The sequence below is a fragment of the Schistocerca cancellata genome, chromosome 5, assembly GCF_023864275.1.
Source record: "Schistocerca cancellata isolate TAMUIC-IGC-003103 chromosome 5, iqSchCanc2.1, whole genome shotgun sequence".
In the NCBI taxonomy this organism is placed as follows: domain Eukaryota; kingdom Metazoa; phylum Arthropoda; class Insecta; order Orthoptera; family Acrididae; genus Schistocerca; species Schistocerca cancellata.
The window spans coordinates 1,611,764-1,625,473 of NC_064630.1; the positions used below are offsets into that span (position 1 = coordinate 1,611,764).

General features: G+C 43.6%; 1 protein-coding gene across 1 annotated transcript in view; it reads left to right on the top strand.

Moving 5' to 3' along the window:
* Positions 1-11,004, top strand: part of LOC126188107 (cytochrome P450 9e2-like) — a 43,841-nt gene extending 32,837 nt beyond the window's left edge. Inside the window, exons 7-8 of the mRNA XM_049929573.1 lie at positions 615-881; positions 8,296-11,004. Coding sequence (XP_049785530.1) covers positions 615-881; positions 8,296-8,462 — 434 coding nt within the window. The 3' untranslated portion in view covers positions 8,463-11,004. The remainder of the gene's footprint in view (positions 1-614; positions 882-8,295) is intronic.
* Positions 11,005-13,710: the final 2,706 nt, after the last annotated feature.

Sequence of the window (13,710 nt, forward strand, 5' to 3'; positions counted from 1 at the left end):
TCGGCTCCTGAGGAAGAGCGGGTTGCCATTCCTCCGCAGACACCTTGTTGGCCAGCCAACCTTGTAGTCGTAAGTTCTAGGGGACTGATGACCTCAGAAGTTAAGTCCCATAGTGCTCAGAGCCACACCTTGTTGAAAGTGTACACAGCAGATTTCAAATGGCTCTGAGCACTGTGGGACTTAACTTCTGAGGTTATCAGTCCCCTAGAACTACTTAAACCTAACTAACCTAAGGACATCACACACATCCATGCCCGAGCCGGGATTAGAACCTGTGACCGTAGCGGTCGCGCGGTTCCAGACTGTAGCGCCTAGAGCCCCTCGGTCACTCCGGCCGGCGCAGTTTTCAAGCCGTTATAAAGGCAAAATGTGGGCACGCCCCATATTAATCTCCACTAATAGGTGTCCGCATACCAGTGATGAGATATCGTAACTACTTGGGCACCTGGTCTTTGCTATAGAGACGCAGCCTCCCGTGAATTGTACAGTGTTTTGTATCTTACGATTATACTCCGTGTATGTTCCTCAGCCGCACGCTTTTCCTGCAGCCCAGCCCGTATTGTGAATGTAAGCTCCTGGCGAGCGGGAACCGACGGCTGTCGTCGTGTCCACAGAGACGCTGCGCATGTACACCCCTGGCGCCGCCTCAGACCGCAAGTGCGTCAAGCCGTACCGCCTGCCCCCCACCGACAGCTGTCCGGACGGCCTCCAGCTGGAGCCTGGAGACGGCATCTGGATCCCCGCGCACGCCTTCCACCACGACGCGCAGTACTTCCCTGACCCCGAGCGCTTCGACCCGGAGCGCTTCAGCCCGGAGAACAAGCATCTCGTCAAGCCCTTCACCTACATCCCGTTCGGCGTGGGACCTCGTATTTGCATCGGTAAGCCACTGACCCAGTTTCTGTTAATGTCTTCATCTTCTCCACACGTTCTTATTTAACGTAATTAACCCGTCGATACAGATTTTCCACTGCACTGTTACTATTGATGATTGAATGTTTAATGAAAGCGAGTAACATAAAAACTTTACGTGTATTTCGCTTGTCATGCTCACTATTAAGTACTGTTTGGGACACTGGCAACGTCAAAACCATCTGCACTGTGTTTATTGCACTTGCTACAGACTTGTTTAAAAGCACACTGGGTGTCATTATGTGGCTGCACTCAATTTTGGCGTTTAAGTGGATAGTATTTCGCTTGAGGCTTTGAGTCAATGGAACGTTATTTTGATCCTCTTTAAACTATAAATGTATTTTTAAGTTTACTTGCAAGTGCCTCTTCTCAGATATTGCTGTGTTATTTTGTCGACTGGCATTGACTGTAGCAGAACACAGTCTTATGACAGCTGTGTGACGGTACTGTGAGGCCAGCGCAGCGTACCATTCATTCAGTGTAGTCGTACAAATTTTTTTAATGACTCTGGCGGTAGTCTTCTCAGAAACCTTCGTTCGCTGTTACACTTTCTGTTCGCTCGTGACCCCTTGAGAAATGAATACAGCCAGAGAGGCGGTAACAGTTAATTATACGCACTGCACAACATAGACTAGCATGGAGAGCTGGTTCAAACAATTTTTCGGACTGAAGCAAACAACAGATTCTGCATTGAACGCTCAGTTGGGTCTGTGTTTTTTATGTGTCGTTTAAGAGCGGCATTCCAAAAGTCCTGCACACTGCACATGCCGGACTGTTAAGGTGGCGTTATCGAGTTGAAATTCATGCGAGTTGTGAGCGAGATTTTAGTTGTGACAGTCGTATATACTGATCATCCAGAATATTATAACGACCCATTTAGTAGCCGGTTCGTTCATCTTCGGCACGGATAACGGCGGGAACGCAATGAGGCTTTCGTGGGTGGCTGGAGGGAGTTGGCACCACATCTGCACACACGAGTGACCTGACACCCGTAAATTCCGGTGTGGGGGGCGGTGACCCCTGACGCCACGTTCAGTCACGTCCCAGATATGTTCGATCTAGTTCATATCTGACGAGCTGGGGAGCCAGCACATCAATGTGAACTCACCACCGTGTTCCACGAACCAGTCGATCACACTCCTGGCCTTATGACGAGCCGCAATACCTTGTCGAAAAAAGCCATTGCTGTCGGGAAACATGATCGTCATGAAGGGTTGTACGGGGTCTACAATACTCCTCGGCCATCGTGGCGCCTCGCACGACCTTCGCACGACCTCCACTGGAGCCACGGATGCCACCAGCGTATAATGGAGCCGCCGCCAGCTCGCCTCTGTCGCGCAGCGCAGGTGTCAGGCACCTGTCCCCCTGGAAGACGACGGATTCGCGCCCCCCGACCGACATGATGAAGAAGGCACGGGGGTTCGTCAGATCATACAACGCTCCACCACTGTGCCAACGTGCGCACTTCGGTCGTACTTGCCGACGTCCTGGTTTTAACATTGACACACGCATGCGTCGTCGGCTGTGGGGGCCCATTGTTAGGAGTGTTCGGTGCACTGTGTGTTCAGACACACTTGTACCCTGCCCAGCATGACGTCAGTTCCGCTACGGTTCGCCGCCTGTCCTCTTTTACCAGTCTGCCCAGCTTTCGACATCCGACATCCGTAATGAGGGGGACCGCCAACCCCACAAAACACGGACGTGGTTTCACTTAATAAAGGCAAGGCCTCCGGTCCAGACTGTATAGCAGTCAGGTTCCTCTCAGAGTACGCTGATAAAATAGATCCATATTTAGCAATTATATACAACTATTCGCTCACAGAAAGATACGTGCCTAAAGACTGGAAAATTGCTCAAGTCACGCCAATACCCAAAAAGGGAAGTAGGAGCTATGCGCTGAATTACAGGCCCTTATCGCTAACGTCGATTTGCAGTAGGGTATTAAAACTTGTACTGTACTCGAACATTATGAAGTACCTCGAAGAAAACGATTTATTGACATATAGTCAGCACGGATTCAGAAAATATCGTTCTTGTGAAACACAATTAGCTCTTTATACTCACAAAGTAATAAGTGCTATTGACAGGGGATGTCAAATTGATTCCACATTTTTAGATTTCCTGAAGGCTTTCGAGACCGTTCGTCACAAGCGTCTTCTAATCAAACTGAGTGCCTACGGAGTATCGGCTCAGTTGTGCGACTGGATTCGTGATTTCCTGTCAGAAAGGTCACAGTACCTAGTAATTGACGGAAAGTCATCGAGTAAAACAGAAGTAATATCCAGCGTTCTTCAAGGATGCCTTATAGGCCCTCTATTGTTGCTGATCTATATTAATGGCATAGGAGACAATCTGAGTAGCCGTCTTAGATTGTTTCCAGATGATGCTGTCATTTACCATCTTGTAAAGTCATCAAATGATCAAAATGACTTGCCAAATCATTTAGATAAGATATCTGTATGGTCCGAAAAGTGGCAATTGACCCTACATAAAGAAAATTGCGAAGTTATTCACATGAGTACTAAAAGAAATCAGCTAAATTTCGATTACGCGATAAGTCACACAAATCTGAGGGCTGTAAATTCAACTAAATACTTAGGGATTACAATTACAAATAACCTACATTGGAACGATCACATAGATAATATTGTGGGTAGGGCAAACCAAAGACTGTGATTCATTGGCAGAACACTTAGAAGGTGCAACAGGTCTACCAAAGAGATTGCTTACACCACGCTTGTCCGCCCTATTCTGGAGTACTGCTGTGCGGTGTGGGATCCGCATCAGGTGGGACTGACGGATGACATCGGAAAAGTACAAAGAAGGGCAGCTCGTTTTGTATTATCGCGAAATAGGGGAGATAGTGTCACAGACATGATACGTGGAGTGGCAATCATTAAAACAAAGGCGTTTTTCGTTGCGACGGGATCTTCTCATGAAATTTCAGTCACCAGTTTTCTCCTGCGATTGCCAAAACAATCTGTTGGCACCCACCTACATAGGGAGAAATGATCATCACGATAAAATAAGAGAAATCAGGGCTCGCACGGAGAAATTTAAGTGCTCGTTTTTCCCGCATGCCATTCGACAGTGGAACGGTAGAGAGGCAGCATGAAGGTGGTTCATTGAACCCTCTGCCAGGCACTTTATTGTGAATAGCAGAGTAATCACGTAGAGTTAGATGTAGACGTAGGCCTTCGCTTCGCCACGAAGACACTCGCCACGGCACTCCTCGAACACCCGACAAGTCGCACAGTTAGCGAAATGTTCGTGCCGAGCCTCGGCGCCACCACAGCCTGCCCTAAGTCAGGTTCAGGTCGACCACGCGCCGTCCCAGTTCTACACGCGGACAGCCTGCTCGCTGTGCCCGTGTCTGGCCAGCAGCCATTCCTCGCCAGGTGGCGCTGGTGTCGCCTGCACGGGTTTGTACCGCCATCAGGTCAGTGGTCGTAATGTGCTGGCTGATCACAGTGTATATGGGTCTACTGGTTTGCGTGGCTGTGTCGTGACCCATTCAGTTTTAAAACGGAAGCTGAAACCGAGTCAGGTCGAATTACACGTAGTGGGCAGTGTCCTACATCAAAATCGAGTACCTGCGTGTAAAGAACGCAACGCAAATTCACAACGCTTTGAGAGCGGTGTGTGGGATAGTGTAGTGGATCATAGCACAGTATCACGGTGATTTCCACGTTTCCGTGAATGGTTACTGTTAATCACGTTTTCCGAGAGGATCGACGAAAGACACGCGAGGGAATAGCGTATGAGGTCAGAGTGGCTGAACCTCCAGTTTGAAAATTAAGAACTGAATAGTTAATGGTGAGAGAAATGGCTGCCAGTTGGGTTCCGCATGATGAGAGTGAAGAGCAGAGAGGAGGTTGCAAACGAATCGCAGAAGAATTGCTTCAACGTTATCGGGCAGCAGGAGAACAGTTCCCGAAAGTATTGTTGCACTTGTTGAAATCTGGATACGAGATTCTGAGCCAGAACTGAAGTCGCAATCGTCAAAGTGGAAAAGTTCAGACTCTCCACGCTTGCAGCTGGTGTCCTGGTTTCTCGCGATAATGCAAGAGCGCATATTGTCCTACCACTGAGAGAAACAGTCGACAAATGTGGATGGTCAGCACTTCCCCACCCACCACACAGTCCTGATATGAACCCATCAGACTCTGATTTGTCTCCCAGATTGGAGCAACAACGTTGTCGAAAACGTTTTGGTACAACTGACGAAGCTCGCACTGCTGTTATCCCAGTAATCAGAAATCTCAACAATGAAGATGGCCTATCCGGCGCACAGAGACTGCCAAAACGTGGGGAAGCTGCCATAAGCAAGAATGGAAATTGTACTGAAAGCCCGTAAAGGTATATTGTGAAATAAATTATTTTCTTCGATTCTGTCTTACAGTGTGCATAACTCCTGAGGCGACCCTCGTAGGAAGTTAATTAGCACCGTCGTCAGGTGTACAAGTTCAATTATTGATACTCCCACAACTGCTAGTTAACCTACCCCAAAGATCATAAGAAATCAGAGGGTTGCCACACACAACAGGATTAAACCAGCTGCACGTTGAGCATAACTTGGTTTATATTTGGGTGTTTCATTAAATAGTACAGTTAAACAAGTTATATGGGAAAAAAGCTCCCGGACACCCAAATGAACTTACCTTTTCTGACGTTAGGTTGTGCATGGAAGCGTGAAATCGAAATTGGTCGTCACGGTAGGATTTTTTACCTAATAATAACCAACCAGAAGAATTAAGATAAAACAGTGCATGATCATACGGACCCACGAATCCCGACATTCCACGAGAGAGATTGCGCATGCGCACAGCATCACAATTAGCGGCATTTTTATGAAGAGGCTACTCCAGGAGATCACTGAAACCAGTCGCAGCTGTGGTGTGTTAAATTGACCGATGCGTCCCGCCAAACTTTAATCTGCTACATTTGTGCGAACCTTAAGACACCACCTCTCCTCCCAGTGCAGGAGATAGTCAAGCTGTGAAAACGTCTTCCATAAGCAGCATTCTGACTACCTGCCTCCCAGTCTGGCCCCAACGTACACTTCCGCGTTAACATCCTCTGTTACGGCGACAAGTCTCTTCTAAGTACAGAGACGATAGAATTCTGTCTTCTCTGTTCAGCTGCTGCTCGGAAGCCATTTCTGACAACTACGATCGGTTAATCATTTAGACAACTTGATCATGGTACGAAGAGATTCGGAAACAGGACATCGATTCTGAAAATGCAGTCGCATCGCAGATACAGCGTGTGCAGCTTGCTGCTAATGATGACAGCACCCCTGCACTCACTTCAGTCGAAACAGTTTAGATTGATTTAATATTTTAGAGGGTGCCTATCAGAACGCAACTGGAAAAGCCAAAAAAATTTTATTCAAGAGAAACCTTAATTCCACTGAAAGTGTCATTACATACTATTGATCTGAACTTCCTTATTTTAATGCTAAACAGGAAATCACTTTCTAATGTTCTGCAAAATGACATTTGTTTGGTCGCAAACCAGCTTTCGGGTCTTAGGCCATCTTCAGGCGATGATAATTACTTGCGATCCTCACAGATACTATTGGTACAAAAGATACAAAAATGGCGTCTAATGTTTAGATAGGAAAATATCTTTCTTTTTTGGACAAGTAAAATTAAATTACATTAACTGAAAAGGTGGAGGAACAAAATTCTTACGTTGAGATATATTTAATAGCTTATGTATTTATGGCTTGAATCTAGTATTTGTAACAAACTTAACAAACAGGAAAGAGTACATTCAGTCTGATCATTTAATATTATATTGTGTGTCACGTATTTGGTTTATCTGGTCGCAAATACATTGCACAGAATGCCAGCTTCGTAGTAAGTGGTCAGACTTAGTTTTCTTTTTCTCATTTCTTAAATTAAGTTATAGATACTAGGTTCAAATTGTAAAAATTCACCTTGTTTCTTATCCACTGCTAAATGCACGTACATTTAAAAACTTTGTCCCCTCCCCCATTTTGTAATAAAAAATTATAATGTTTTGCTTTGTAAACACTATGCGTCAATTTTGTATCTTTTGCACAATCAATTATGTGTTTAAGTCGCACATCATTTCTTACTGTTTTTGCGACATTCGGTTGTCACCTGCAGACGGCCTAAGAACCCAAAACATGAACAGTTAAAAAACAAATATAATTTTGCAGAACATTAGGAATTGTTTTCCCATTTAATATTATCAAAAACTACTATCATGTTCTGCCATGCACCAATGAAAAGTTTTCTTGGAAAAAAAAAGAAAAGAAAAAGACCTCACATAGCTGCTTGTTATGAGAGTCATACTGCTATCATCTGGCTGTGTTTGAGTTACCAAACAGACGTACCTGAACGTGTAAAGTAGCTGTCGTAAGTTAAACTTATAGGCTCATACCATACTTGTCTTCCTTACAACCAGTTATTCGCGTCCCTGCATCCCATCCCATCACATCTCACTGCTGCCTGACCCTCAACAGCAGCCTCAGTGACCAATTACGCTCCTCTTACAGCTCTACCCTAATTTCTATTTTTCTGGCTCATTTAGGTATTGTTACTCCTAGCTATTTATATAATTCCTTTCATTTTGTTACTTTTTTTTACCATAAAGAGAATAACGTTTTCCATTACTTGAAATGTAATACTAAATGCAAAAATTGCTTCTAGAGGAATTTGTAGGGCTATTAAGTACTACAGACAGGAGGAAGCTGTAAGTGTACTGCAAAATCTAACAGAGCATTTGAAATAAGTTGTGGCTAATTTTGCGAAGTTTAATACAGAACTGAAATTTTTCTGTTGGTCAAATGCTTCTGTCCCAAGATGGCTTTCACAAAAAACTCAGAGTTAACATTTCTGTGTTATGACATAATTACAATGAGCGTTGTGATACATAAATACTTTTGTAATGTTAAGTCAATTCATTATGTTGCACGTGAATAATATGAACAGTTTGACTTCTTTGCACATCTCACACTGTCCATCACGTCTTCAAGGAATACGAGTAACGTCATACAATACTAACAAACCACCTCAGTCGTAGCTGGACTGTTTTTATTACCGCTACTGGGTTCAGGGTGCTTATGCCATCTTCAGGCATGTGTATTATGTTGCTTTATACCTTTGCCTAAAATCATAACAATCTGCTTACAAGTATCTGAGTATTCAAATCCTAACTAAACGGACGCCACATTTTAACAGATGGACTTCCCATATGATGAGCATGCAGTTTTCATCACGATAGTCAGTAATAATAGAAATGTCTACAAAAATACGTGCATTTTTTGTGTGTGCTAAGTTTTACCTGTACGCAGCGCTGGCTATTCAGTTTACGTATGTTTCTTCACTGGATAAACCATCCGTGTTTCAGCCCAGAGGTTCGCACTGCTGGAGTTGAAGGTGATGCTGGTCTACCTGCTGTCGAAGTTTACCCTCCGCGTGGTCGAGAAGACGCCGGTACCTCTGCAGATCAAGCCGAACAGCTTCATGCTGTCCATCAAAGGTGGCGCCTGGCTGGGAATCAGTCCCAGATCGTGAAGCATTAAAAAGTGACTGGAAGAGTCAAAGCTACCTGATGTATAATCTGTGATTTGCACTTAAGCATAACTTAATTCACCTCTAGGTTGCTACTGAATTACCAACACCTACCGACGTCAGTGTAGCGTCTGACTTTCCGATGTCAGTGTCTCTTGATGGCATGGACTCAGCAAAATGCGAAAGCTTGCAGCAGAGAACGTATATCGCGCCGTTTCTGTTATTGGTCTCTCATATCACGCTTTTTCTAGTCTGTAGAGTGTGAAACACCAATTACGTGGTGTCCTACGATTTAACACGTTCTACTCCTGAGGGGTAGGGAGATGAGCTTGTTGCAAACATCGTCCACCAACAGGTCTGTGTATGATTTGTGTGTTGCCGCCGGTATCAGATGAGCTACGAGTTCCAATGCTTCCAACACACCACACCCAGTGAAAGTCGAACCAGTTCACATGAACTCAGCAACTTTTAGCTGCTGAGTAACCGAACTCCACAACTTTTCCAAAACCGGCCATACTGCTAGTACACGAATTTCGCAGCCAGCAGCAGATTTTCGATTTTCTCTTGGCCACTCTCCGAACCACTTCAGTGAGACATGTTGTGGGTATATAACAACGTGAAGCTAAGAAATAATATTGCATTATCATTACAAAATTCAGAAGAAAACACTTTATTGTCAGGAATATCCTAAACAGCAGAAGGAAGTTGAAAAAGCTTTCAAAGGAAATAACTTGTACAAAGTGTTTCACTATTATAGGTGCAAACGACAGGGGTGAGTAGAGGACTATTTTCCCGGTACAACATATACGACCGAGTACATGAATACCTCACAACTGAGTCCTTCAGGATCCAAGCAGCAGATACATGCACGAGGGCAAACACATTGCAGTTGTTTGACATGGACACCGTTCAAGTGAAAACAAGCTTGAGCACATCTCCTCATCGATGCCCATACACGTTAAAACATGCCAGACATGTCCAGAATACTTTGACAACCATCCCCTAGCTCATCGACACTAACAGCAGGTCTAAAATACACCAAATCTTTTAAGTATAACTGCACAAAAAATGTAGAGGTAGCCTTAGATGTTAACAGTGTCGTAACATTGACATGACTGCACTTGTACAACATCGTAGCGGGAAAAGAATTGGTATCTGGACCTGTCTTTACTAGGATTATTTGCTTGTTTCATTCTTCTCCATGCGCCCCTTCGGCTTGTACCTACAACAGTGGAACACCCTGTATAAGAACGAGCTTCAGGTATAATAACGAGTGTATATTCGGAAGGTACGTTTAAGCTAAGGATAGCATTTAAATTATGTAAGAGCCATATTTCAGTTTGCGCAGTCTGGCCATTTCGTCACTGCAGAGTTCTGTTCTGAATGAATACTTGTCTTTCTTTAATAAGGCACGGGACCGGAGCCGACAAAATTTAGCGTACTGTACGAGTCTCTTTATACCCTTCTCAAATTACTGACAAAAATCTGTGTGTTAGAGTGAAACGATTCAAGCAAAGAGTTAAAACGAGAATGAAAACTCTCTCTGTCATCTGTACTTCTCAAAAGTGCAGAAGACTCGTCTGCCCAAACGCATAAACGCGCTCTTCTACCTGAAGAACAAGGTATGCGATTCGGGTATGGGGTTAATGGATCCTCCTTCGACCTTTTATGTATTGCGGAATTCCTGTGCGCCCAATACAGTTAGAACTCCAGCGACACACAATTGGTTTCCGACGCTCTGTTTACTGCTGTCGACATGTGGCAACTGTGACGCGTGGTTAACGTAGCTACTATTGGGGAACGGTGGCATACGTAGTTCGTGGAGAGGAGATGAGGATGCGTAGTGTAGTTTCATATACGTTGTTGCCGTGGAACAAAGAATCGGCGGCTGTTGTGCGACGGAGCAACTTCTCTGCTTGCTGTTAACGACTTTATGTGGCCCACGACGACTTCTGACAATTACGCCTTACAATAACAGATGAGACTGAGGTGGTAGATGTATATGAGTCCAAGTGTTCGCGGCAGACTTTTGATATGACGGCACATGAAATGCGATTGCTTGAACGATATTAGGAACAGAGAGTACGTGCCCGTGGCTATCAGAGGTAGAAGTAACACAGCTTACTATCGTACAACGTATTAAAGTAGATTTGTAAAGAGTATTGACTTTTTCAAAATGCACACTCCCCCATGGCATTATCTTGTGCCGCCTCTTTTAGGGAAATGACAACGTTGCAGTGATCCAACACACAGTGCTACTTCCTACTGCCCTCCCAGCGTTTAAAGCTGGAAATAGGGAGAACCATAAGTAACAAGCTTCAGTATCCCGCCCAACACTCGAGCATTTGATTTGTTGTTGCAAAACGAGTAAGAGTGTAGTTTAAGTTAACGCTGCTCTAAGGACAGATTGACTTAAAAGCATTATTTGTTGTAATAAATTATTTTTCTAACAATGTCTCAAAGACAGCTGATTTAATGTGTGTGTTACTGCTATGATGAAATGCAATGTATTCTATTATTTATCAATAAAATACACATTGTCTTACGCCACTGAATTTTTTCCTCGCTCGTAGTTAGAACAGTTCACTATTTAAGAATTAGAAATGAAAAAAAATACACATTGTAATCTTTAAGAAAGGAACATGCAGCTTTTAATTTTTTCTAAATCTACAAGACTTCGCGTTAACTGATTTTTATGAGTTCATACGATTGACGATACAATAGCAAAAAGCTAATTCCTTGTGAACTTTTTTTTTTTAACTCATTTCCTATACTTGTCCAATTGACAATTGAGCTAGTGTCCCACAGGTGTAATCACGGTATTGCTGGAAGGATATGAGCAACATTCATTTTTTTTTAAGTTGTGCCGGATCATGTTAAATAGAGAGCCAACCAAGGAAAGAAAATTAACCCTGCTTACAGGGAACACCTTGAGTGCGAGGACGCTAGTTCAGTCTTCATTAAGGCTCATTTGAAAGTGTTGTGTTGACAGTTATGAGAGGAAAAATATCAGGTGCTAATGACACAACATCTGCGTCAGAAGGGTGACAGAAAATGAGTGTCCTGGAGGTGCAGAGGTCAACCTTCTCTGGGAGTTATGCGTTACATTTCACAAAACTGACATCATCGACAGTCAAGAAATGCTCAAAACGAACTACTAACTTGCCCCATGAAAACAGAATGAAAAGTGACGCGCCAAAGTGAATCACAAAGGTTCGTACCAGCAAGATCTTCTTGGGCGTTACAAACGATGCAGGACTTCCACCTAGGTACCCATTCTTAAAGGCTGCATGTAGAATCGTATTGGTGTAACGGAGTAGTGAGAACTGATGTAGTGTGATGGCGCGCAACGGAATGCGAAACGGTACGTCATGGAGCTTGTCGTGAAACCAGCTCCACACAGTACGACAATATGTTTTGTAGGCACGAAAAAAAGCTTTCAGAGGCTGAATTTGTGTACTGGTAGCAGGCCACACGCACTGCAGTGTCAGGGTTAGTTTACTCAAGGAGTATGGTTTTTATATGCAGACCGGGAATCAATAAAAAAACAAGTTATTTTGACCAGTTTATTGACCATAAGCAGTGCTCATGCCACAGTTTTAGTTCTCTTACGCCCATTTTCCCATTCTTGGTTGCTGCGACGTAAATTTTCTTACTGCCCCTGCGAGATCCCGCACACAAGAAAGGATGGAAGGGAGCTGAGCAGCTCCAGCTTTCTGCTCCACAATGTAACTTTCCATCCAATTTGACATCCACATTAGCAGTCGGCGTAATTGTTGAGGAATACGTTCAGGCCATGTTCTCATTCAAATGAGCAAAACTGGCAGTGTTTTGAAAGTTTTTGAGACAATGAGGACATAAAACGGATTTATTTGGGGGTTATGATTGATAATACTTTCAACTTTGTTCTAGATTTTCAGTGCAAAAAAAAAAAAAAATGCTTCTGTAATTATGGTTTGGTCAAGGACCAGCGAGTTTGACGTACGCAGACTGCGTGCAGAATAGGCCTTCACGAGTTAAATCAAAAAGGGATAACATTGGTCGACGCCACCTTAAATTCATGGAAGCTTATATCTAACCACAATGAAATAATCTTAATTTTAACAATATGGTACTAACCCGAACAATGAGTTCAATTTTTGGGGGTTTGTTTCACATTTTTCTGCTTTAAAAAACATTTAATAGTAACAAGTTCCGTATATTATAGTTGTACGCTGCCAAGAAAAGTGTTTACTTTTCAGGGTACAAAGGTAGAAGTTAATAGATTCGACCGTTTTTATTTTATGCCACATGCAGTTTTGAAGCATTTCTCGATAAATCCTGTTTAAAGTTCATGAAAAACTTTTACATGTATTATTAGTTCAGTTTGCATAAAAAGTACATCCTAATATATATTTATGATGGTGTTGAACACAAATCTGAAGTCAAATTTTCAAAATTCAAAATGGCTAATCCAGTACTGCAGACCAAAAGTTATGTTTTACCAGTTTTTACCAAAATATAATTTGAGAAAATGTTTTTAATACTTACACTTAGTCTGCAACTCCAAGATCGTATATCAACCCTTCCTCTAACTCAAATTGTTCAAATGGTCCAAATGGCTCTGAGCATTACGAGACTTAACTGCTGAGGTCATCAGTCCCCTAGAACTTAGAACTACTTAAACCTAACTAACCTAAGGACATCACACTGATCCATGCCCGAGGCAGGATTCGAACCTGCGACCGTAGCGGTCGCGAAATTTCGGAGTGAAGCCCCTAGAACCTCTCGGCCACGGCGGCCGGCTGCAGGATACACTTGAAAGCTTCCGTGCTTGCTGAATTCACAATATTGGGTAGATCAACGGTCGCCAATTGACTGATGACACTCCGCTGCGGCATTATCAAATGATCAAATTTACTTAACTTGAGCCAACGCGATGTGGCTCGTAGAGGACCCAAACTGCGATCCAACCTGCACGTCGTGCGGCGACGGAAATGACATCCCAGCAGAAAGGAAACACGTCTCTGTTCTGGGTCGAGGAAACAGGAATGCGTCGTCCGCTGCCCAGTCTACTCTGCCAACGCACATCAGAAGGGAACAACAGTCAGCCCAAATATGGCTACAGACGAGAATGCTTGAGATGTGGGGAATATTAACCTGTTGCGAAAGCGACTACTATCAAGTTACAAGCTTAACACTCCTCAAAATTACTTGAAGATTACACGGCGAAATATCACTGCCTGCTAACGCAATGACTTGGTTATACACA